Source organism: Furipterus horrens, unplaced genomic scaffold, assembly GCF_987537825.1.
Source record: "Furipterus horrens unplaced genomic scaffold, mFurHor1.1.pri manual_scaffold_3, whole genome shotgun sequence".
NCBI lineage: Eukaryota > Metazoa > Chordata > Mammalia > Chiroptera > Furipteridae > Furipterus > Furipterus horrens.
Window position 1 is genome coordinate 11,230,469 of NW_028327173.1, and position 24,995 is coordinate 11,255,463.

Sequence of the window (24,995 nt, forward strand, 5' to 3'; positions counted from 1 at the left end):
ATAAATCCTGCTTTCCCTACCTATAAAGATGCAAATGTAACAGATGATCTGAAATTTCCCTATGTTATCACTAATCGGCTAATTAGTTTGTATTAGTGTTTATATTAGCCCTCAATCCTCCTGCCCCTCCCCCATCACCACTTTATTCTCAGTTTAAAAAAAAAAAGTGCACCATCAATTCTAAGACATTTCACTTTATTTAAAAGAAGCCAATATACAGAATATAAAGGGCATGACATTTACAACAATACAGTAAACAGATTGGTTTCCCAGTAGGATCAGTAGTCTTTCAATGAGTATTACCCCCCACCCCCACTTGATGCTAGACCCAGCTGGCAGACAAACAACAATAGTGGGGGGGGAGGGGACTATGGGATAGGGAGTCCCCCTGGATGGGATTAAAAATCACATAGATGCTAAAATGTCCACGAAGAGGTCTTGGGGGTGGCGGGTGCCTTTGCCTCATTTCTTTGAGGGTTTGGCAGCAGGATCAATGAGGGATTTGCCCAAGACTAACACACAGCCCACCCTGAGCCTGGAAATCTTCCGCCCATGGAAAACTCCCTTCTAGGGAGAATCTGCCGGTCATCATCTCTAGATTCCCACTCTAGAAGAGTGCCCTTCCAGAACCAGAGCGTGGAGTCTCAAGGTAGAGGACGCCCAGCACCCTCATCCCTCATCCAGGGCCCTGGAGGAGCACATAAACACTGGCAGCCCAGGCAGTGGGCACAGCCAGGACTGTGGGCATCTCCTGACACTTCTACTCCTGCTCCAGCTGCCTAGCAACCCCCAGGAAGCCGTGTGGCACCTGAACCAGCAGCCCCGTTGCCATCCACACCCTCCCAAACAGCTGCTTTGGAAATAGGTCTTGGCATAGTTCGAGAAACTTAACAGTAGCCCACTCTCGAAGCAGAGCTTGACCCCCATCTAGTGCCCCCTCCCCCCACCCACCTCCTCAACTCTGAGTTCCCCACTGGCTACCCACTCCCACAAGTGCCCTCCCCAATAAGACTTCCAAGGACCCAGGAGCTGGGGGATCAGGGAACAGGGAAATGGGGTGAGGTGGGGTTTACACGCTGAAGCCGCTCATGGGTGTGGAGGAGTAGGCGGTGAGGACTGGGAGACAGGGCGAGGGGAACCAATTATATTAAATCCAGCAGCAACATGCATCGTGCCCACAGAAAAATGCTGGGCTACCACAACAGCTACCCTAGATTAAAAAACCCTTCCTTTCATAAAAATAGATGAGTATCTTGCTTTATAAATAGATTACATTTAGCTTAAGTTATGCCCTACCCCACACCCTCTCCCTCATCCCAAGCCAAAGAGGTTCGATTCTCCCTAAATTATCTGAGCTGCATCAACGGAGCTAAGTCCAAGATGGACCTGCCCTTCAGAGACCTCAAAACATATTGCCACAAGAAAACAAAATGTGTTCACGAGGAGTATGTGTGTGTGTGTGTGTGTGTGTGTGTGTGTGTGTGTGTATTTCCCAACCAGGGAACCAAAATGAATTACTCAACCTGCCCCTCCTCAATCCTCTCTTTTTATAAAACCCCCAAAAATAGGAGAGTGAGAGAGGGCAGCACAGGAGAGCCCATCTGAGAACAAGCTAAAATACCAATGTCAATATGACACTGGGCTTGGAAATAGAAAACCAAAATTAAGTATTTACAGCTTTACAAAGGACGGACCAGTGTGTCCCGTCTGGACCTGGTGCTACCTCAGAGAGTGTTGGGGTCTTTCTTGGCAAGCTCTGGGCTCATGGCAAGGGGACAAGCAGGGCCCACTGGCAACTAACTCAAAAGAGAACTTGGTGGGGAATGAGGGTGCCAGGTCAAGACCCAGGACCCTGGCCAGGAAACAGGTCCGCCACACCCTTGCTGTTCCCCCTCCCCCACCCACCAGCCCCAAATCCTTGCTCCCCAGGAGAAAGGAGCTATGGAAAACCAGCAAGAAGAAACTTCTCAGCCAGAGTCTGTCTCTGGCTCCTGCCATTTCCATACTCCTTGGACAAATTCAGAGTCCTCTAGTCCCCAATGCCTACAAAGGGGAAAGCAAAAGTAATACCATTAGACACCAGTCACCACGGTCACCTTCATTACCCTCAAATACACTGTCGCCTTACTGTCTTAATTTTATGATAGGTCTGTCACCCTTCCACCACTTGGGGAACAACCCAGGGCTGGCTTCCAGTGTGCGTGTTGCCCACACCATCCGATGCCTCCCTCAGCCCTGGACAGCGGAGACCGCGGGGGCAGCCACTGCCCCTCCCCATCCTGGAAACGGAAAGTCTTTTTAGCAGCTGAGGTCCAAGCCCAACTGGCTCTGATAACCTTTGGTTAAAATAAAGAAAAACTAAAACAATAACAATAACGGCAATAATAATCAGGTATGTCTGAACCCTGTAACCTTTAGAACAAGGGTCGGTAAGGAGAGGGGAAGAGGCTGTCTCTCCTCCGAAATCACTGACCCTCCCAGTACCTACCAAGAGACTGTGTGTGTAGTTAGTAAGAGACTCTGGGTACAGGAGCCTCTCGGCCACACTGCCACAGGGGACAATCTGAGGTTCCCCCAACGACAACAAAAAGGAAAAATTAGAAAAAAAGATAAAGGCCACCAAGTTCTGATAAATAAAAGTAACACACTATCACTAACACACTCTTTCTCTCTCTCCATATATATATATATATACTGAATATTATGTACAATGGTTTTAAGACTGCAAAACAGGCAGGGGAAACAGAAGAGGTGGTTGGTACCCTAGGGAGGAAAGACTGGGGGCCGCCACCTGCTCAAAGCCAGAACCCCTCCTCTGCCTCTAGACAGAAGCAGTGGCTGGTAAGTTCTGGTCCTGGGGCACAGTGTCTCCTTTGACCTCCAGGGGGAGCTGCCAGGCCAACAAAAGCAAAAATCGGCCGTCACACCCACAAGAGTGTGGGTACAAAAGAAATTTTTTTTACAAAAAAGCAAAACCTGCTCAGAGGGCTCCCAGGTGAGAGTTGGTGGGTGGCCTCAGCACAGCGCTTTGTAAGGCAGGTCCACTCGAGTCTTGGGGAGATGCTGGCTCAATGAACTCCCCAACCGGTCAGTCAAGTGAAGTATGGACAGAAGCTCCCCTATGTCGAACAAGGATGGTTCTCACTTGAGCACCGACTCCTGCCACCTCCACTCTGCCAGCAGCCCTCATTGCCCACCCCTCGCCTTTCCAGTGCAGGCCAGTGGCCGAACAGCGGGGAACCAAGGCGGCGGTGGGTGGGCCTGACCCAGCTCCCAGGGGAAGGGTGACGACAGGCTTGACTCCCTTCAGACTTTCTCACAGAGAAATTACAGATCTATAACCCTGTATAGTTGTCTGGAAATAGAGGGGAAAACATCAAGTTATCAGGGCAAAAAAGGACCCTCCAAACCCACAGAGGTCCCAAGAAAGCAGACAGGCAGCCAAGGGCCTTGCGGGACCCAGGCCTCTTTACTGACCTTGACCGAACCCCCTCGGAGGCTGCGAGAGACAGTGCCCCAGCTTCGGCCTCCCTCCCAGCTCCAAGGGAAAACCACGAGTCTGGGAGAGGGCCTACCTTCCATGATATATAAGGCAAGCTGCTTTTTTGTTTGTTTTTTGTTTTTTGCATAGTAGTTTAAACACAGTGAGGCTCCACCTTCCCCCACAGTGCCTTGTCCCTCCGCTTTGCCACTTGGTCCAAAAAGAAAAAAAAAATTTGTCTTCCCTCCCTCCTTCCATCTTTGTCCCTTTTGGTAAGTGGAAACACCCTTGGGAGGTCCCTGCCCAGGGGAGTTTGCAGAGGCAAACAGCACAGTCCTGGGCGGAGCTGGACCACCCTTAGCCCAACTCGCTCAGCGCTGGCCAGCAGAGGAGAGGAGGGCATAGGTCATGGCCAATCAGAGGAGCAGGTGGGAGGGTGGACAACCACAATAGACCACAGCAGGGCCCCGCCCTCACCTTACAGTTTGGTACAAAAACACCTGCTAGGAATAATACTTTGGAGCGCAAAGTGGCTCAGCTTAAGGGGAAAGGCACGGTTAACACTGCATCATCTGGACAGAAGTCTGCATTTGTAACATGGAGAATAGAAATTGACAGCACCATTCCTTGGGTGGGTGGGTGGGTGGAGAGGGTGCACTGGTTGATGGTGGATGGAAGGGAGGAAGGAAGCAGCAGTCCTGTGGGGCCTCCAGAGAAGGGAGGGCAGAGGAAGTCTGTGTGGTGAGGATCGGAGCCCCTCTCCCTCCGAGGAGCCTTCCTGGCTTTGTGGGGAGAGGGGGCAGAGGCCCCATCACCGAGACCGCCAGGCACAGGGGGCTCAGTCATCAGCTGACCATGGGCTCCACGTCTGCCTCCCGCTCAAACTCGTCCTGGATCTCGTCTGTACTTCCTGAGTCGCTGCTGGCCACGGAGCTGGGGGACGGTGAATTCCTGGGAGGTGCGAGAGAATGGGGGACAGTCAGAAGGCAGCCTGAGGACCCCTGAAGGGATTTAAGCAGCGGGAAGGGCTGAGCAGCCAGCCACTCCAGTAAGATCTAACCTCAGAGGGGGATCCTGCCCTGAGACCCTGCCCTTGCTCTGCTTTCCTTAGAATCTCCTAAGCTCACAAGTTGCACATGGCTCTCAAGACCTCTTAGGACCTCCTATACCAGCCTCTAATTGATCTGTGTGCTGAAAGGCCCTTGGGAGCTCCTACTACGTGCCCAGACCTGTTAGCTGGTTCAAGGTAAGAACCAAGCTAATGCGGGTCTGGGCACATAGTAGGTGCTCACTAAACTCCAGTTAACTCAGCGCTCAAAGGGAGGCCATACTGAATAGTGGTTAGTAACACTGGGTTCAAATTTTGGCTCTGTCACTGATGAGCTGGGGGGCCTCAGGCAAACTCTTCAACTTGCCTAAGCTTCTGGCTCCTCCTTCTGAACAACGCAGATAACACAGTGGGCCCTGGGGGATTCAATGAGCTAAAGGGTCCCATGTACAGCTTTCCACAGAGCTGCCCCTCTCTCTTTTACAGCCTGAACTACAGCCTGCAGGAAAATAGTCATAATAAGAGAAACAATTACAACTAATATCCATTTGTGCTTTGTGCCAAGCATTTTACGTGTATGAATCCCACTTTGTTGTTAGCAGGGCTGTCTCCCCAAGAGGCTGTGTGTTCCTTAAAGGCAGGGGCAATGTCTTTTTTTTTTTTTTTTTGGTGTCCCCCAGCAAACACAGAGGGCCTGACCCACCTGGCGCTGGACTGGGATATGAGAAAGGATATGAAATTGCTTCCTATGGATAAATGGGAGTACCATCAGCCATGGTGGAGAGGAGAGGGCTGCCCCCTCCTCCACTCCCAAATTCAGCAGAGAGGGGGTCTAAGCCCCCTGAGGGCAGGGGCTGTGACTGTTGTGTTCTTCACTGTATCCCTATGGGCCTTGCACAGAGCAGGATCCCGACGAGAAGCTGTTGAGTAAGTGGGGCCACGGAGTTACGTGAGATTAGAGAGGTAGGTCATCTAGCACATGGTGGGTAGGTGACTAATATCCATTGGATGGATGGATAGATGGATGGAGATGTGGGCGGGGCATATGAAACAGGCCAGACTTGTAAGTTGCAGCCCCCCAAAGTGCTCCCAGGAACCCAACTGCTGGACTCCCAGGGAGGACAGCGCCAGGTACCTGTCTGAGGTGCCTTTGATGAGCCGGCGGCAGGTCTCCATCTGCACGTCCAGGCCACGCTTCATGCTGCACATTTCCATGTATTCGTGCAGGTGTCGGTTCATGTCACTCTTGGCTGTGGCCAGCTCCAGCTGAGAGGAACCAACGTGGGATAAGGGGGAGGCCAAGTCCTCCTCATAGCAAAACCCTCAGCAATTCCCTCCTCATGCCCCGAGTGGTGGCAGCATCGAGGCCACCCCTGGACACCCTCAGGGCCCTGTCCCGGCCTCTGCTCTCTGCCTACTGGTCCATGGCCTTTACAACTGCTTCTGGAGAAAGGAAATGGGTGCTTAGCAACCACAAGGGCAGCCTTCCCTGATGAACCCCACCGGGTTCTGCCCACTCCACTCTGCCTAGCACCTCTGCACTCCTTTCTATGGACTTGATGAGAAAACTCCTCCCATCCCTCACATTTCTGACCCTTCTCCTCTACCAAATGATCCAGCCCCCAGGAAAGAAGCTCTTCTCTCTCTGGCACAACAACAGCAATGACTCTCACTGATGGGCGTGGCCAAGTGCACAGGCTCTCGGGCAGAGAGGGCTGGGACTGAAGGCTACTTGCTGGCTGGAGGCCTTGGGCAAGTCATTTGGTCCCTTTTAACCTCATGTCCTCTCCTGTCAAACAGAGTGCTCAGTACCCACTGCACAGGGCACCTGGGTACCTCCAGACCCATACTAGGGGATGCGGAGACCAGGGAGAGTGTACTTGTAAATGGCTTACTCAGTGCCTAGCATCACTCGACATCACTCAAATGTCAGCTCCTGTTATTTTAGGACCACTATCTCAGGAGAATAACTTTAAAAAAACTTCTCCGGGGCAGACAGGAATCACCACCCCCATTTTACAGATTAGGAAACTGAGGCCCTAAGAGGGGTATGGCTTTCCCAGTGCCAGGTAGGGAATCGTAGGCCTCCTGACTCCCAAGCCTGTGGCTGCCCCAGGCTACCAGCCCCTACCCACATGACCACCACTTAGTCACCAGGGGTCTTGCCCATGTGACCTCAATGAGCTGTGCTAGGGGGCTGCACAGCCTGAGCCCTCACCTCGATCTGGCCTATGGTTTCCTGGTACTCCTTGTCCCTCGTCTTGAAGAAGGATTCCGTCTCGTGGATCAAGTTGCCCAAGTTTTCCTCTTGCTAGGGAAACAGAACAGAGCGGACAATTTAACTGGGCAGTAGGGGCTGCAGGGAAAGAATAGGGAGGAAGGACCATTGAAAGGAGGTGCCCCTCCCTACCCCCCCCAGCCCGGTCCCCATGACCCCGCCCTTGGAAAGCCAGGCCCGGGGCGCACCTCGCCCTGCAGGTCGATGGTTGGGTTGCAGTTGGTGAAGTCCTCCCAGAGCAGCAGTGTGTCTTCATTCTCTTCCCAGGTCAGGCTGTCACAGTCATCATCAAAGTCAAAGGTCTCCCGCCTGTGGGGGTGACATGGGAGGGCATGGCTGAACAGGAGCCAGGATAAGAGAGAGGAGGGCGCTGCCCCAATGAGGACGTTCCTACAAGGCGGCCCTCTAGAAAGACAGTGGTGGCAGAGGGACAGACCATATCCATGGAGCTGAACTCTTAAAATGCAGAATGTGTTTTCCATACTCTTTAAACAATTGAGAATGTATATTTGTAAGATGCCAGGCTTTATAATCAATGGAGACTAAAGGCATTTTCCTCCCAAGGCTAATCTTGTGACTTTTCCATTGAATCGCTCATTTCCTGAGCCCCTACTGTTTGCAAGATTTATATAATCTCTGCAACTTGGGATGGTTGATATTATGATTCCCATTTTACAGAAGAGGAAACTGAGGCTCAGAGGGGTTAGGTGGACTGTTAGAACAATGCTCACTGAAAATCAGATCTGAATTCGAAGCCTAGGTGATTTCAGGGCTTCCCCCGTCACTAGAACAGGAAGTAGAGTGACAGACCCATAGGGGTTTGCCTGGGACAGAGGGGTTTCTGGAGATGCATGGTTACCCCTGCTGGGGAGACCTTAAACAATCATTCAGTTCAACCAGCCCACAAATCAGATGAGAAGGCTGACATCAACAGGAGTTAAATCACTTGACCTGGTGAATCAGCCAAAACGGAAGTGGGTCCCAGGTGTCCCGAATCCCATCCCAGGGCTCTCCCCACTGCCTACATACACTCCCTCCCTCAACTCCTTCCTATCTTCTCCCAACCTTCCAAAAATGGCCCAGGCCAGGGGCCACTGGGCAGAGCCCAAGAAGAAAGAATTTCTCGTAAAAAGCTGCCCGACAGCACCCCTGGAGCCAGGTTTGTCTCCAAAAAGCCAGAGCCTCTAGGTGGCTCTGTGAGTCCCAGGAGCAGGGCTGGGGCTGGGGTTGCAGGGAGGGGAGCCACCGGCTGGACTAGCCTCAGACAGGCCCCTGGGGTCCCCTAGCACCACAGCACATTCTCAGCTGCTGACTTCACTTCCTTCCCAGCATCTGGGATCTGAAGGAAACCCCAGATGAGGAATAGGAAGCCAGGAAAGACAGAAAGGGCTGCGACGAGGCGACGCGCCCCCCCCCCCCCCCAGATCTGGACAGTGGCAAGAAGGAGGGGGCGGGCCACAGTAGAGAGAAAGTAGCAAATCCCTCCCCTTTTCCTTGGCCTCAAGCCCAAGCAGCCAACAGGGATCAAAACAAAACAGCTGATTTTGATCAAAACAAAACAGCCCCTGACATGGGTGCTTCTTCAAAGACTTCAGAGGAACTGGCCCTGGGCAGTCCCAGGCCTCGTTCTCAGCAAGCTGAAATGTCGGCAGGAGGGGGCCAGGGTTCCACCTCGGGTGGGGTCAGAATGGCCTGGGGTAGAACTGCAAGGGTGCAGGGGTGACCAGAGGATTTTTTTTTAACTTAGGCCACTTCACCACCATGTCAATCTCATTGCTTACACACAGCCCGGCCCCTGGAGCCCCCAAGTCTGGCTCTTGGGACTGTCCCTTTCAGCTCACCCATTCCTGGGCAGCCTAATGATTTCCTGGTAACTTTATGAAAATGAGGACAGTGCTTTCTTCAGAGAACCCCTTTAATTCAACCAAACGAACCCAGCCTGGGTCTGGGAGGGTGGGGGGGCTACAGTCCTGTCCTTAGGCTCAGGAATGCCCAGAGCAACATTCAGGAAGCCTAGACCCAACTAAGGGTTCTCCCCCAAAGCCCCTCTCTTCAGCAAAAGGTGAGAATATGAGATTGGGGGGAATGTCAAAGAGGAATCCGGAGTCTGGGAGTCTCCTCGTCACCTAATAGCAGTCCCCAAGACACAGCCCCACCTCGCTTCTGTTTCGGGGGAGCCACATGTACAAGGAAGTGTAGGGCAAACGCACCCCCGCCGGCTCCCAGTCCTATCTTCCTCACTGAGTGGCCCAGCTCAGCTGCAGAGGGACCAGGGCAGGGATGGCTCCGCAGAGAGGGCCTGGACGTCTCTTCCCAGCAGGAAGACCGCTGGTTGCAACAAAGCACTGGACTGACAGCTGGGGGCCAGATTCCGTCCCAGCTCCTCGCATGCCCCTCTCTGAGCCTCAGTTTAGTTTCCCCATTGGTGCAGGAAGGGGCTGGGCAGAATGATCTTTGGACTCTGTAAGGCTAAGCCAGCCCCAGAGCTTTATGGGAAGCATTAGGGGCATCCCATGCCCCTGACTTTCGAAACAACTATGATTCCAGAGGCACCGGCTGAGAGCAGCCTGCCCTCGCGGGAGGGTGCTGGGAGGTTCTGTGATGGCCATCAGAGCAAGAGTGCAAACCTAGCCCCGCTGTTGGAAACCCAGGACCTCAGGCGGGAACGGCAAGTCAGAAAGCCTGCTCAGCCTGAGACTCTGACACAGGGGGTGGGGGGAGATGGGTGAGGGGCTGGAGTTCTGGGAAAACGCTGACTTCTCAGGGCTCAGGTGCCCAACAGCAACGGACTCCAGAGAGAGGAGGAAGGAGCAGGTCACTGGGGCAAGGGGAAGGGTGACCCCAGGACCCAGCCCCAGCCCTGGGCATTGACTCCAGGCCCTTAGACAAGGCATCCAATGTCCAGAGGGGCACCTCTCCCCTCCCCTTCCCTGCCCCACTTTAGGGTACAACATGATTAGAGTTAAAGCTGGGTCAGGGTTGAGAACATGGAGCTGGACAGGCCAAGGCCACGAAGCATCCATCCCTGCCCCAAACGATGACATAGTGAGCTTCAGGTAAGCCAGCTCTCCGTAGGGGCAGGGAGAGCAGCCCTGATTGGTAGCATTTGCTAATTTTCCAACCTGGCAAATTTTAAGCTACTAATGTGCCATCAGTGAACCTGGAGTGGGCAGATGTACACAATCAGCTTCCATGAGCTGGTACAAGCCAGCTCCGACCCACCTCTGACCGTGTCCAGCCCACATTCTGCCACTAACCCCGGCAGCCTCTCAAAGCGAAAGAACACAGGCAAACAGGCTTGGCTCTGAATCCCAGCTCCGCTACATATTAACGGAGTGGTCTTGGCCAAATCACTTCTCCTGAGTCTCAGTTTCCTCATCTACAAAAGGGGAGTGATAACCCCAGCTCCCAGGCTGATTGTCTGGAGTCAATAAAGTCACATTTGTAAAGCGCGCTGCAGATGGAGGGCGCCTGGCCAGGGTGGTGGGCCTGGTGTGTGGCTCAGCTCAGCCATCCCACCCCAGGAAAATCTAATGGGAGCGAGTCTGAGGCTTGGTCAACTCTCCCACCAATAGGACCACCACTACCATTTGGTCCTTTCTGAAAATGTGGCACTCCCCAAATTATAAACGCCAAAAATGCATGCAAATTTGTTCATTATGCTGGTCAAACAAAACACACCTGTGGGCTACTTTCAGCCCAAGCCACTGGGTGCCGCCCCTGCCCTAGGTACCCTGGGAAACAGAGGAGCTCCCAGCTGGGGCAGCGGAAATACTCACAGCTGGTTAAACATGCGTTTCATTTCATCCGTGATGTTCATAGAGCCGACCTCCTCTTCTGGGAACCGGTTCACCTCCCCGTCCTGTTCAGAGATGTCATCCTCCGAAGTCACCTTACGCTCTTTCTTTTTGGGGACCACCTGACCCGGAAAGGAAGAGATCAAGGTAACTGAGTGGCTCTGCCGGGATGGAGGGTAGGGGCGGGCGGGAAAGGGAGCGAGCATCCCACGGGACAGATGGAGCGTGGCCGGGGCCGGCCACTGCCGGGACAGATGCACAGGTCCTCTAGGAAGCAGGCGGCGTCAGCAGGAGGCGTGAGGTGGGAGCCATGCGGGATGGAGGACGCAGACAGCCTGGACCCCTCCCTGCCCTGGTGGTTGGGCCGGCTCCGCTCACCCCTTCACCAGAGAAGCAGCCACGAGACTTGGGGAGAGGAGCGAGCTGGACTGGAGTACAGAGTCACGTGCGATGTCTCAGCGCCAGAGAACCAGAGAAGCCCTCAGGGAGGCGCGGACGGCCCCGTGCCCCCCGGAGCCCCGCTGCTCACGTGCAAAGGCAACAGGCGGTGGCCCCAGTTCACCAAGCTCCCTCCACTCCAAGCAGACGAGACACGAGCAAACCGAACAAAGGCTGAAATGGGCCCCCCTGCTTTCCAGCAGAGGGTCAGCGAGAAGGCCCAGAGGCGGACAGAGGGCCCGGGGAAGCCCAGAGCTCACCTGGCTCTATCCAAACTCACACACTTAAAGCAACAACACACCACGTTGCCTGGGCTCAAGCAAAAGCCAAACCACAACCCAGACTCAAGGAGTAGCCTTCGGAGAATGACACGTGCCCTTCCGGCAGCCAGCTGGACGAGCCCCCACACCCCCCTTGCGGGGCAGCTGCCAGTGAACCCATCACCTCTGCTCAGGACAGACACATTCGCTCACTGAGGGGGTGCGGGTGGGAGACTGAGCGCCTCTTCAGCGGGAATGAAAAACAGTCAGAGGCCAACCGCTCGTGCTCGCCATTGTGCAGCTCATCGGCCAGGCCCCAGGCCAGCTCACCCGGGGCACCCACAGCCTGGCCAGGGCTCCCCGACGGTGCTCAGTTCTGGCACCCCGAGAAAGGCAGGAAGCCAGACAGGAAACCCAGCATGGGCTGGTGGACGAAGCCCTTCGGGGTCAGGAGACCCGAGTTCTAGTCCCAGTTCTGCCGTTTCCTTCCTCGAGCCCGTTGTGTCATCCCTCAGGTGAGGGGTCTCCTTAGCCACAGGATGGAGCCAACGGCCGTGGTCATGGAGTCGGACCAGCCTACGAGTCCCTGATTCTGTGTTCTCCTGGGGAGGCCGTGCTAACTGGGGAAGGGCGTGGGTGGGACGTGAGGGAAACGGGTTGGAGGGCTGCGATGGCAGGGGGTGGTGGCGGCTGGTGAGCAGGGTGGCCCTAGTCACCTGGAAGATCTTGGACACGTCTTCCGAGTTCCGCTGCTGTGCGACATCGCACAGCTTGGCCGTGATATCGATTCGGCGGCAGATGTCCATGTCCACCTTCATGGCCTTTTCTTGGATCTTTGTGTCCAGGTCTGTCATGGGCTGCAGGGAGGACAGCAGGGTTACGTGAGCGAGGGACGGAGCAAGCACGGGGGAGGGGCTGCTCCCAGGCCCCTGCTGGACGGAGGGGTGGGAGGCCCTAGGTGTTGGGTGGGAGGTCCCAGAGGCCAAGGCAGGGGCTTGAGCTTTTCCTGGGTGTGAAGGGCTGGGCCAGCGCTGCTCAGGTTGGGGCAGGGGTGGAGGGGCCGTGGGAGCTAAAGGCTCTGGCGCCGAGGGGACAATGTGAGACGGTGCTTGCCAGTCTCCCTGAGGGCTGGGAGGCATCCTCTCAGCAGACAGTGTCGGTGTTTATTTTGTTAGAGCAAAGGAAAAACAAAGGCAGCTCCCACCACTGAAAGACTTCCCTTCTTTCCCACCCAGCGTGCCCTACCTGTCCCCACAGGGAGGTGCCTGCCAAGGTGGCTCTCTCCAGATTCCTCCCACGGCTGACAGCGGGCATCTGCCCAGGACAGCAGGCTCCCCCTGGACCCCCGGTGAGGGAGAGCCAAGTGGCCTCCACCTGGAGCCCCCAGGGACTTTTCCCAGCCACACCCGGCTTCACGCCCCTTGGGCCCAGAATCCACACCAGGCCAGGTCGCCCATAACCGGGCTCCTTCTCCTTTCTGGTGTCTCTCCCGACATGCAGCCTGCTGCTTGAAGGTGGCAGGAAACCTGGGTCCCCGGTAGGAAGGAGCCTTGGCTGCCAACATCTCCCCTCACACACGGTCACTCAGAAGGGCTCTGATCATCGTCCAGAGGATACATACACTGGCCTTCCCCGACTGACTTCACAAAGCAACCCTGCTGAAGGCCACTGGCCTGGGGAGCCTCTCAGGCTGGCACAAGGCCTCCCTCAACCTGTGCCCAGACGCTGAGGCCCACGGCCACCACCCGCCGCATCATGGCGAGCTGGGGACGAGCCAGAGCCAACGCACACACTGTCAGAGGAGCCCAGGGAGGGCGGGATGGGTTAAGCGGCAGATTAATGCATCTCTACTCAGACCGAGGGAAGCGGAAGTGGCAGGGGGCAGGAGGAGGGCGCCTGGTCTCCGATGCATCAGTCATCCTCATGGTCAAACGCAGCCAGCCAGGACTCTTAACTAGAAGCCGAGCTCTGGAGCTTCCAAGTGAATGAAGCGTTTTGCATGATGGGTGTGGGGAAGGTCATGACACCTGGGGGCGGCGGCTGCCAGTGCCACTTACATCACTCATGAGCCCCTTAAACACCACCAGCTCAGCCTTCAGCCTCTCGATGGTCTCATTCATCTCCTCCTGGATGGCTTCCGCCTCCTGCGCTGCCTGTGGGGACAGAGATGGGCGGGTTTAGTGGGGCTGGGCACCTGAGGGGTAAAAGACGCTGGACGCTGGGCGCACCCAGGCCAGGCACCTGATGGCTGGGGAGGGGGTGAGCCAAGGACCTGGGCCCAGTCTGCTTCCCACCCCCTCAGCTCAGAACACTTCTCAAAGGAATATTTACGGCACAGAGAAACCTGCGGCAGACGGTAAGAGAAAAGCAGGTGAATGCAACAGGTGGTCCCGAGAGGTTAAAATATTAGGTCAATTCATGTGATATTTGACCATCTCTGGTCTCCAAAATGGCAAGGTGAGGTGTGTCAACCTAACCGAACATACACACCTACAGTGTGAGTGTGTTTGCACAGAAAACACCAGAAGGTGGCACACCGACATGTCAGCCGTGACGGGGCAGAACTGGAGAGAAGTTTTATTTTATTCTCTAAGCTTTTCTCAACTTCCCAAATATTTAAGCATGAATGTGTTATGTTTCTAAAGCAAAAAGCACTTTTGTTATAAAAACAGGGAAGTTCACGCCTTCCCTTCTAGGTACCAATATTATTTTAATCTCTCTAATTTTCCCAGAAGATATATGTTTAAAATATCAGAAAGAGATTTTCAAAAATATTTCAAAGAGCTTTCCATGCTCCATGCCTTCGCATGGGGTCACTGTCCTTGCACGCATTTGTCTGAGAGGAGAAGACAGGCCGGGAAGGGGAGGTTTGGTGCCTAGGGTACCTGGCAGGCAGATGAGTGCAGGCTCCAGAGCACAGAGCCACTGAGCCAGAATAGCAGGGAAGGTCCTCACGGCCCCCACACGGAGGGCCCGCTAGGGCTGGGAGCCTGCCTGGAGACATGCGTACCACCCGCCCTCTCCAGAGCATTTGGGCCCAAGTCAGCTGCTGCAAGCTGGGGGAGGGGGACTTAGACACCATCCACTCCAAGCCTCAGGTGGGGAGAAGAAGGAGAGGGGTCACTAGCCCAAGGTCACCCCTCAAGCCAGGGCAGAACCAGGACTTGGACCCAGGCTTCCCAACCCCTATACCTGAGCTTTTCTGCAACACTGTGCTGGTCCCTTTCTAGCTCCAAAGCAAGGCGTGCAGAAGGGGCCTCTTGGCCCCATCAAGGTGGCAGGAGGCAACACAGAGTAGGGGCTGTGCTGGGAACTGCCTCGGGCTTTGTCCCCTGAAGACTGTGTTTCCCAGCCACAGGGTTCTCCCCTGGGCCTCTCCTGATCGGGACCTCTGAGGGCTCTTACCTCCTTCAGCGTGTCCACCATGGTCTGCAGGTTCATGCTCCTGGCAAGCTCCTCCTCCCATCTGCAAGAGCCAAGAAGGACAGGTGGTCAGACGGTCCAGCCCTTAGACACAGTGCAGGCGGCCACCCTGGGCCTGTCCCTGCGCTGGGCAAGGAAGAAGGAAGGCCCAGCAGGGAATCCATCCCTGTCTGCCCTCCAGGAGCTCCCAGTCTGGGGGTGGTGACGGTGGGGCAGGGACAGGCAGGTTGACACATGGCCATAATACCAGGAGGTGCTGATGAGTGTCATGCTCAAGGCATGAGCATGGCCCCATGGGGAGATGAAGGTGGAAGGGACCACCGCTCCCCCTTCAAGCAAACTGTAAAGTGCTGTACCAATGTTGCTGCAAGATGCAATATTGAGGCTGGCCCTCAGGAGCCAGGCTGCAGCCAGCACCACACTCAGGCTGTCCTTTGCACCCACAAGAAATACACTTTGTTGTGCTAGCTACTGCACTCCTGTGGTCTATGATCCTGCGGCCTGCCCTCACCAACAAGGTCAGCTCCTACATGGCTATGATCGTCCCTAACTTACAGAGGAGGACACGCAGGCTCAGGGGTTAACATCCTGCCCAAGGACACACAGCTAGTTGGTGAGTAGGGCTGGACTGCAGACCCAAGTCTGTCTTATTACATTAAAACAGTAAAATAATAAATACAGCTCTCACTTGTTTAGCACTTAGTTCATGCCAGGCCCTGTTCCAGTAGCATCCAGGGTGTGCACACGCTGGTTGATGCTGGACAGGAAATGACAGAGAGGAGAAGGCACGCTGGGGCTAACAGTACCCCCAGCAACCACTGGAGGCTGGATGAGGTGACAATCACTATAATCACCGCGACAATACCAGCTCACCTTAACTGAGTGCTTACGTTGTAGCACGAACCCCTCTACATGACAGAATTCAGTCCTCATAACAGCCCTCTAGCACAGGTGCCTCTATTATCCCCATGTTACAGGTGAAGACAGCAAGGTACACAGTCAGGGGCCCAAGGTCAGGTGGAGCCAGCACTCCAACCTGGGCTGGAGGCTTCAGATTGAGTGCCTGTCACCCCGCTGGGCCTCCTGTGGACCCGGGACCGAGCAGAGCCCTAACCCAGCTCCACACCCAGACTCCTCTCCCTCCCCAGAGGAAGCCCGGGGCGGGTTCCTTTCTCCTCTCCTTCCTGGGACAGACAGGAGCTTCTCCCTTTCCTCACCCCACTGCCGCCTCCCTACATGGCCTCAGAGCAGGCAGGTCTGGAGGCCTCTTAGGATGCTGTCGGGGCCAGCTAAAAATAGGCCAGAGGGGAGGAATGGATGAAGAGTGGGTTACGTCACCAGCTTTTGGAAACGAGGAAACAGATACTGTTTGCACACACAGAGAAAAATTCCTCCTCTCTCCCACACGAGACGAGCCGAGCCGGGCCTGGTCAGGGCTCCCAGAGGAAACACACACACACACACACACACTCACCTCTCCCCTGTTCCCTTACCCGCCCCCGACATCGGCAGCAAAGCTTAGATCTGCCATGGGCCACAGGGTCCAGAACCTAGAGAGCAATGCGGCTGGGTGGGGGCTTCTGTCGGGGATGAAGGACACAGACGAAGCTAAGAAGGGTCTAACCCAACAGGACAGTTCACTGAACATCCTCATGGTACAAATAGGGAAACTGAGGCCCACAGCATGCCAGGAATTTGCAAGGTCACCCAATATGTCAAAGGCCAAACCAGGAGTTCATTCCTGGGCCCAATGCAGGGGACAGACACCCCAGGTAGGGGGACATTCACAGGCCGCCTGCGCCCCTACCCAGCAGCAGGGGGCATCCAGGAGTTCTGTCAAGAGGCCAAGGCCCAGAACACAGGTCCCACGCCGCCGAATCATCTCCCCTGGCCATGTTGCTCTGAGTGGGGGCAGAGGATTTGATTCCAAGGCCACTGAGCTAGCAGCTGCAAGGAACAGCAGGAACAGCAGAGAAGGTGGCATGAGGGTTAAATATGCGGGAGCCAGGGGCATCTCCGCCACCCACACCCACACCCACACCGGATCAATCCCCCAGGCTCCTGGGGATGAGGCCCAGCCCCCACTCACTTTTCCTTTCCTTCTCAGGAGGAAGGTGGGGCAGGGGTCAACATACAGATGGGGAAAACGAGGCCCAGAGAAGGAAAACGACTTGCCGAGGCCAACCCAGAGTGAAAACTCGAGCCGTGTCTTTGGGTCTGCAGACCCACCCGCTGCAGCAGGAGCGGCCACTGATTGGTGAGCACGTCTGGGTGCCACGCACGCCCGGGGCTCAGTGCCTCGTACACGTATTTTATCAGCTTTTGTGTGAACTATTAACCCCAAACTCCATTGCAGATGAGAGAGCTGAGGTTCAGAGGTGAGGTAACTTGTCTAAGGTTACACAGCTGGTAAGCAGGGCTGGGACTGGAGCGCAGCCCCTGCTCAAACTGCGGCGGCCTGGGAATCACCCAGGGATCTTTGCTCGCTCAGACGCGGACCCGGGGCCAGCAGGTCCGGGCTGGGGCGGACACGCTGCACATCCAAGGAGCTCCCCTGCAGATGGCACTTGGAGTGGCCTCACACCTCACTAGTGATTCTAAGCTGTACCCCAGCAGATGAGCTTGCATGAATGATTTCACAACACTTCTGCTTCCAAAGCCAGGCTGGGTGGGCAGCCAGCACTCCTGGCCCCGGAGGGCAGAGCCCAGAGCCCAGCCCGTAGGTAGCAGCTGGCCTGGCAGACCGCATCCTCTGGCTGCGCTGACGTGCCTCCCAACGGCAGCTGGAAAACCTGGCTCTGCTGGCCCCGGTGTTGACAGTGCAGAAAAGCTTTGCCCTTCAGCTGCGCTGGAGACGGGGTGAAAGGATGGCAAAAGGTGAAGTGCTCCTTAAGAAGCTCCAGACACCCCACATTCTCTGCAGCTCGGCCCAGGACAGGAGAGCATGCAGCTTAACGGAGAACTGGTCCAAGTTGTGGGCTATGAAATTTCAACACCTGCTTCCCAGGCACGGTCCCCTCCCAGACCTGGGTCAGGCCATGGGAGTTCGGTTTCGGCAGGCGGCTGCTTCAGGCAGAGGGACCAGCACAAGCAAAGAGGGGCAGCCAGAAGGCCAGGGAGTAGCCAGCGGCCACTAAGAAGGGGACACACCTACTATGGGTCAGGGGCTGGTGGATATCATGGCCTTTAACCTTCGCACAACCCACCGCGCAGCAAAGGAGGTCACACAGAAAAACCCTTCCCTATTTTACAGGGGGCGGGGGCGGGGGATGAAGGCCCAGAGCACAGTGACAACTCCAGCCAGGGCCGAGGTTGCCTGGATCACTTAGAGGCCCTCCTGCCGCTCCTGAGCCCACAGCTCATAAAACTTCCAAATTCGTCTCTCTCAAAGTGTTGGAGGAGAGAAAGGAGCAGAGGGGCATTTATTGGTCACCTTCTGGGCTGTGTTCACCATGTTAGGCATACATATACACACTCAGTATAACATCACTTAACCTGCCACTAAGGATTGTCCCCACTTGGCAGACGAGGAAACAGAGGCTCCGACGCAACTCAACTTCCCTGTCCCTCCCTCCTTCGCAGCCTTCTGAAATCCTATGCATTCTCCCAGGCTAGTCTCAGATGTCACCGCTCAGATGTCCCTGAGCCTCCGCAGACACTTCCACTGTTTTCCCTCCTGGAGCTTCAAGCTCCTGCATGAAGCAGCTGAGCCTTAGGACTCTGTTGTCCTGGGCGGCTCGCACCCAAAGAGCAAGCCACCCTGACAGGGACAGCGATGGACCGACCCCCCTCCCCCCCATCTTCTCCACCTCCAAAGAGCGCTCAGGCCCCGGCCCCAGGTCGGCTGTGCCCCAGAGCCTTCCCCTCTCCACCCCTCCTGCAGGCAGACACCCGACAACAAGTCTCATACCAGCTCCTCAAAGCGCTCTCAGCCCACGATGCTCAGAGCAGCCTCTGAAGCGGGCAGGGTAGGTAATGATGGTGGGAGGAGGATGGTGATAATACTCAGAGCCTCTAACCCAGTCTCAGGGCTTCCAATGTGCTGGGCACTGTTTTTAGGGGCTTCCCATGCATGACCTCATTTCAATGGGTTGCATAGCCAACTCTAGGTACATCCGTGTTACTGATGAAGAAGCTCAAGTCCAAAACCATTAGCCAAGATCACACAGCCAAGAAGGTGGGGCTGTTTCTACTTTACAGGAGAAAACTGACAGAGAATCTCCCCAAGTGAAGGCTGAAGGGCACCACGGTTCATCTGGCCCCAACCTCTGAGGGTACAGATAAGGACACTGGGGCCCAGGGTTATGCAGGGAATGGGTGGCAGAGTGCCCCCCACCCCGCCAGCCTAAGCCAGAGTTCCCAAGGGGGGAGGTGGAGGAGGGCAGAGAGAATGGGCCCCGGCTCTGCCTCCCCAGCATCTGCCTCCACTTCCCAATGAGACCGATTGAATGTGAAATTGGGGTCCCACGGAGGAAGGGCCCACAACGGCCTCCCCAGAAACCCTTGGGGCACCGCTGGGCATGGTCCACACGTGGGAGCAGGGGTGGGTGCTGGACAAGGGCCAGCCAGGGCAATGCTGGAGGGCCTCTGGGCCAACACAGGGACCAGCAGGGGCTCAGACCATGGCACCCACCAATCGGGAACTTGGATGTGTGTGCCGACAGCACAGAGACGCCCTCCAGCGCCCATCCCAGGAGGTCTCAGGCACCCTGTGCCCTGGCCTGCCTGAACACGGCGGAGGTGCCTGTTCTAGGGTGAGAAAGAGGCACAGAGGAGGGGCACCATCAAACAAGTCATTAGAGGAGGGGAGTCTGAAGCTGGAGGGCCAAGCCCTTCCACCAGCCCAGGGAACTGCTTGTACTTACTATTCCTCTGTTCACTGCTGTACTCCCTGCACCTACCACCCACCTGCACTTGGTAAGGACTCCAACAGGTGCTGCATGGATTTGTTGAATGAATGAATGAATGAATGAATGAATCTAAACTGCAACCACTCCTCAGCCCTCCTGCTCACCCCTTCCCCATCCAGGGCCCCTCCTGTCTGGAAGGATCATCTTCTGCCTGCACCCCTCCCCCAGCCGGGGGGTTCCCAGGAGCCGAGTTCCCAGCACCAGCTCTCCGCTCAGTTCCGACCACTCGCCCACTTGGCTGGCTCCAGAGCCTCTCCAGGGAGAGACCAGGCCAGGCCAGGCCAGGGGGAGAGACAGCCAGGGCAGGAAGCAGGCAGGGGGAGAAAGCTTCCCTCTCCCACTTCCCACAGGCCTCCAGCCCAGGAGGGGATGCAGGGATGTTGGACAATGAGGGCAGGGAGAGGAAATGACTCCACAAACAGCACTGGCACCGCCACTGAGCTCTGGGGCCTGGGCAGCCATCTGAGCAGAAGGAGCGCACGTGTGAGGCCAGTGGCCAGGAGGGGGAGGGGCCGCACCCACCCCAGCCAGATGTGGTCTCCAGGCATTCCTGAGGAGCCACCGCTGGATCACGTGATAGATGAGAAGTCTCAGCACTTCTGCGGGGAGGGGAGAGGCAGCTTCAAAGTCAGCCCCACTCCCAGCCACCATTGGGCCAGCATCCTGCCTCCCCATCAGCCCATGATGACACACAGCCCCACAGGAAAGGGGCTGACAAAGCCTGCTTCAGCGGGGAGGGGAGCCAGGCTGAAGTCACTGGCAGAGGGTCTGACTCACACAGTTTTCACTTCCTCTGCGATCAGAGAAAGAGGTTCTGGGGCTCCAGCTCCAGGGGAAAGTGGGGGCAAGCCCCAGCCAAATGATCTAGGGGCAGCCTTGGGGCTCTTGGGGAGAAAGTCCTGGAGACTCCTGGACTCCTAGACACTGGGTTCATCCTCTGCCCCCTCCTAAGCACTTCCCAGCTGTGTGAGCTTGGGCAAGCCAATTACCCTCTCTGAGCCTCAGTCTCCTCATCTGTGAGATGGGGAGCACATCGCCGCTAATGAGGGAGAGAACCCCATGGGCGAAAACACCCAGCCCCACCCCGGCATGCAGCAGACAAAATGGCCGGCGGCCCACCTTGACCTGCAGAGTGCCAGGCTGGCTCCGGCGGCCCGACCTCAGCACCACAGGGATGGTCCACACCTTTCTAAGGAAAGGCGAGGGCGGCACACCCAGGCCACCTCACTCAGGTAATGGGAAGCTAGGTCAGGTGAGGCTGGGCGGAGCCGTCAGCGGAAAACTTCATTCTGGGCCAATCCCACGCTTGGCAGAGGGCAGATGGGTGGAGAGCGATTTCCCCCTGCCACGGGGATCTCACCCCATTGCAGCACAGCCAGGTGTAGGCTGCCAGGCGGTGGCTGGCGGGGTGTGCTGGGCTCTGCGCTGCCCCCGGTGCTGTGTGAGCCCACCCACAGATGCACAGGGACACCTCTCCCCTTCCCCACACCTGGCTACCAAGCTGGGGCTGAGCCCACGGCCTGACTGGCAGCTTCTTCACTAGACTAATCTGAGCTGGAGGGGGAGGCTGGCAGCACAGATGCAGACTAGGGACCCTTCTTTCAATGCCGATTCGCAGAAGCCAACGGGTTAACAGATCGGAGTGGGCACTTGGCAGTGGGGCCAGAGCTGCATGTGAAGAGCCAGGCCCCTACCCCCTTAGCTTCTGCTGAGCCCCCTGGAGAGCTTAAAAATCACAACTGAGTCAACTTCCTCATTCCACACCACCTGGCTTATCTACTATCACAAACCATTCACGTCTGTGGCAGGAAAAGAATCGAGACGAGCAGAACGGGCAGTGGGAGTAGGTGGAGATTCCCACCCCTCTGAGCGCTGAACACTGACACACATAGCGTCTCCCTCTCCTGACCCCGTCCTCTCATCTGGTTTTACTGTGTCTTTTCTCTCCAGTCAAAGGAGGGCTGGGCCCCCCCAGCCTGCGAGCAGGGAGGCCTCCGTGCTCTCCCAGGTGCCTGCCAGCACCGCCTCTCCCACTCTCCCCCTCCTCCCCCCTGGTGCTCCCATCTGCACTGAGTGAGCCCCGGGTCCCAGGGAGGGGATGCCTGTCAGACGTGCCCATCAGAGGCCCGGCTGCCCAGCTGTACTCGGCTGCTCAGAAGGAAACACAAATGAAATGCCAACTGATTGTCTCCGCGGAGGAGGTATTAATTTAATGTGAACACTTAACCAGGGCAGCCGATTCCATTATGGGCGGCGGTAATGGCCCGGCAGGCCATAGCACAGGCGGCGAGCTGGTGACAGGCTGGGTTTGAGCAGCCACCCCATCAAGCGTGCCCCTCTGCCCAGCATGCTGCCACCATCCAGACATACATGGACATGCTCTCAACCTGAAACAGCAGCCCCCTGCGGGGATCCCAGCAGATGAGGCCTCTGCAAGGCTACTTGGGGGTGAGCAGGGGGTCTAATGTCCACAGGGAAGCACCCTGTGGAGGAGTGTCCTGGACTAGAAGGCAGGATATCCTGGTTTGGGTCCCAGCTCTGTCATTAATTCACTGCATGACCCCAGCAAGTCCTTTCTCCACCTGGGCCCTAGTCTCCCAATCTCTATATAATATGATCTCTAAGAGTCCCTCTGAATATGAATCACCGTTCCTACTACCCAGCATCCATATTTGCCCTGGTTGCCTGCGTCACTTCGACTTTGTTGTCATTTATTAAAAATACCTTTGGAGACTCAGGAGCTCTGTAGATGCCTGTAATCCAGAGCTGTATGCTGGACAGCACCCTCCTTCCAGTCCTCTGTCTAGAAAGCACACCCCAAGTGGGCACTGCCCCCCCCCACACCCCCCAAAACCAGGCACTCTTGAGAACGAAAGTGACTGTGACTCAAGGAGCATCTCATGGCAATAAGGAGTCCGCATCCTAAATTGCAAACCACCATGAGGCTTCTGGGGCACTATTTCCAACTTCTTTCAGGCTTGCTATACCCACATCACCTCCTCCAGGGAGCCCTTCATGACTTCCCCAGGATGAATCTGGATGCCCATTGCGATGTCTCCAGTCCTGGCACATGCCTTCCTCGTGGCATCCAGAGTGTTGTAAACTTTTACTCCCTGACTTGCTCACCAGATTCTGCTCTCCAGAAGTAGAAGACTTGCATTTACTGTAAAATGTTTATTACATCCCTTTACCCGCATCATAGCTCTGTGAGCCAGGTGTTATTATTCCCACCTTACAGATGAGAAAACTGAGGCTCTGGTCAAATGACTTGCTCTACATCAAGCCCAGGTCCATCTGACTCCCAAGCCTGAGCAGCTTCTCACTGGTAGGAGTGTCTCATCAGCTCCCTAAGGCCTACTCCCTACCATGCCCCTAGCACACTGCTCAGGAAATGCTGCTACATGACCAGGCCGGGGCCAGATGCATGGATCCATGCCCATGGGTTACAGTCACTGACTTGGAAAAGAGTTGCTTAACCAGGCTATTTGCTTTGGCTGTTTACTGACTTCTCAAGGCCTTAACATTCCATCTCCACCGGCCACGACCGATCTGCCTGCAGCCCTGCTGCCCTCCCAGCCCTCCCACTGGCTGGGGCTGCGTGATGCCTGAAAAGGCACTGGGTTTGGAGTCAGACCGAACTGGGTTCAAATCCCAACATTACCGGTCACACGCTTCTGGACAGATGAGCTCCTGCCTGAGCCTCCGCATTTGGTCATCGTGAAATTAAATGGGAATCATAAAGGCCCCCTCCTTGGGGCTCTTCCAGTCTGTACAAGAGATAACAGGCTCTTAATGAATGCCCTGCCCTGTCTTCCCTGTCACTAACCAGCTCTGAGGCGCAAGATTGCACCCTTGTCTCTCTGGGTCTCAGTTTCGTCGTCTGTAAAATGGTCTCATTCTCTTTCAGCTTGGCTGCTCTATGGAATTCATGGTGGGAGAAGGCTGCCGTTTGTCACCAGGCACCCAGGCACGGGCTGCCGAGGACTTCTCCCCTCCCGCAGGTCCAATCCAGTGCCATGTCCCGGTGCCAGCACAGACCTGGCACCGCGGACACCACAGGGAGTGTGCACCATAGCCCAACTCAGGCTGGCAGTGGCTTAGATTGCATCTTCTTTCCCCCATGACAGATACATTTCCCAAGTGCCCAGTCGGAAGCCAAGGGCTAGGGCACAGGAGTGGCTGAAGAGTCCTCCCCTTTCACCGAGGGGAGGTGAGTTCTGGAGCTCCCCAGCCTCACGTCCTCATTCTCTCCAACCCAACAGATGGGAATATCCAGGCCCTGGCAAGTCTTGTGCCTTGGGAGTCGGGGTGAAAGGGGGTGCTCATCCTAGGCTCTTAGGGCTCGGAGGCATCTTTGCTCTGCCCACGTGTGAAGGGACCCCATCCAAGTTGCCCCTGCCCAGCAGCACACAGGGCAGGAGGGAGGACAGCAGAACTCCACCACCACACTGAAAATTGGTACCCGGGGCAGGGGGAGAGGGAGATTTGTCACTCCGTCCCCTTCTGTTATCTTTTTTTTTAATTGTAGTAAAATACTCATAACATAAAATTTACCATCCTAACTATTTTTTAAGCATACAGTTCAGTGGCATTAAGCACATTCCTGTTGTTGGGCAACCATCACCACCATCCAGCCCCAGAACTCTTTATCTTGCGAAACTGAAACTTTGTCCTCACTAACCAAGAACTCCCCGTTTCCCCTCCCCCAGCCCCTGGCAACCACCATTCTACTTTCTGTCTCCAGGAATCTGACTGTTCTAGGTGCGTCATAGGAGCGGAATTCTATACTATTCGGTCTTTTGTGTCTGGCTTACTGTACTCAGCATGTCCTCAGGGTTCATCCACGTTGTAGCATGTGTCAGAATTTCCTCTCCTGCTGTACCTTTTTGAATTCTGAATGATGTATATCACCTAATCAAAAAATCAAAACCACTTACATTTTAAAAAGGCAAAAATAGCTGCTCATTTCCTCTTGTTTTGAATTGCATGAGAACTTCACAATGATTACACAAGAAATCAAACAAACAAAAAATGAGGTAAGCCAAACAAAAGAACATAAAAATAAAAACTCATCCAATCCCCCCGTCCCAAGACAATCGATGTTAATATTGGCTGCACATCGTTTTTATGAGATTTTTTTTTCCTGATGAGGTCTTTTAAAAGTGAAAATGCAATCAGTCCATATTCGGTCTTCAGGCAACAATCGGCAAGCCTCCTTCTGAGCAGGTGACACCGCAGGTAGCTGTGGCATCGCTGGTCTAAAGAGTCCTGTGCCGTCAGGCCCCAATCCCAGCAATCTGAATGCTGCGGAGAACTTTTCGGCACACACGTTCGCCTATCTGTCCAGCTGTCCACGTGGA

The 24,995-nt window shown here is 55.6% G+C and overlaps 1 protein-coding gene across 2 annotated transcripts in view; it reads right to left on the reverse strand.

Annotated features, from left to right (window-relative positions):
• Positions 1-178: 178 nt before the first annotated feature.
• Positions 179-24,995, reverse strand: part of IFFO2 (intermediate filament family orphan 2) — a 45,298-nt gene continuing 20,481 nt past the window's right edge. Inside the window, exons 2-9 of one of the 2 annotated variants that reach the window (XM_090268690.1) lie at positions 14,708-14,768; positions 13,360-13,455; positions 12,019-12,159; positions 10,587-10,726; positions 6,996-7,116; positions 6,748-6,840; positions 5,665-5,795; positions 179-4,432 (exon numbers count right to left, since the gene is read on the reverse strand). In XM_090268690.1, the coding sequence (XP_090124816.1) occupies positions 4,327-4,432; positions 5,665-5,795; positions 6,748-6,840; positions 6,996-7,116; positions 10,587-10,726; positions 12,019-12,159; positions 13,360-13,455; positions 14,708-14,768 (889 nt within the window). In that variant the 3' untranslated portion in view covers positions 179-4,326. The remainder of the gene's footprint in view (positions 4,433-5,664; positions 5,796-6,747; positions 6,841-6,995; positions 7,117-10,586; positions 10,727-12,018; positions 12,160-13,359; positions 13,456-14,707; positions 14,769-24,995) is intronic. The other variant, XM_090268691.1, reaches the window with a different exon arrangement.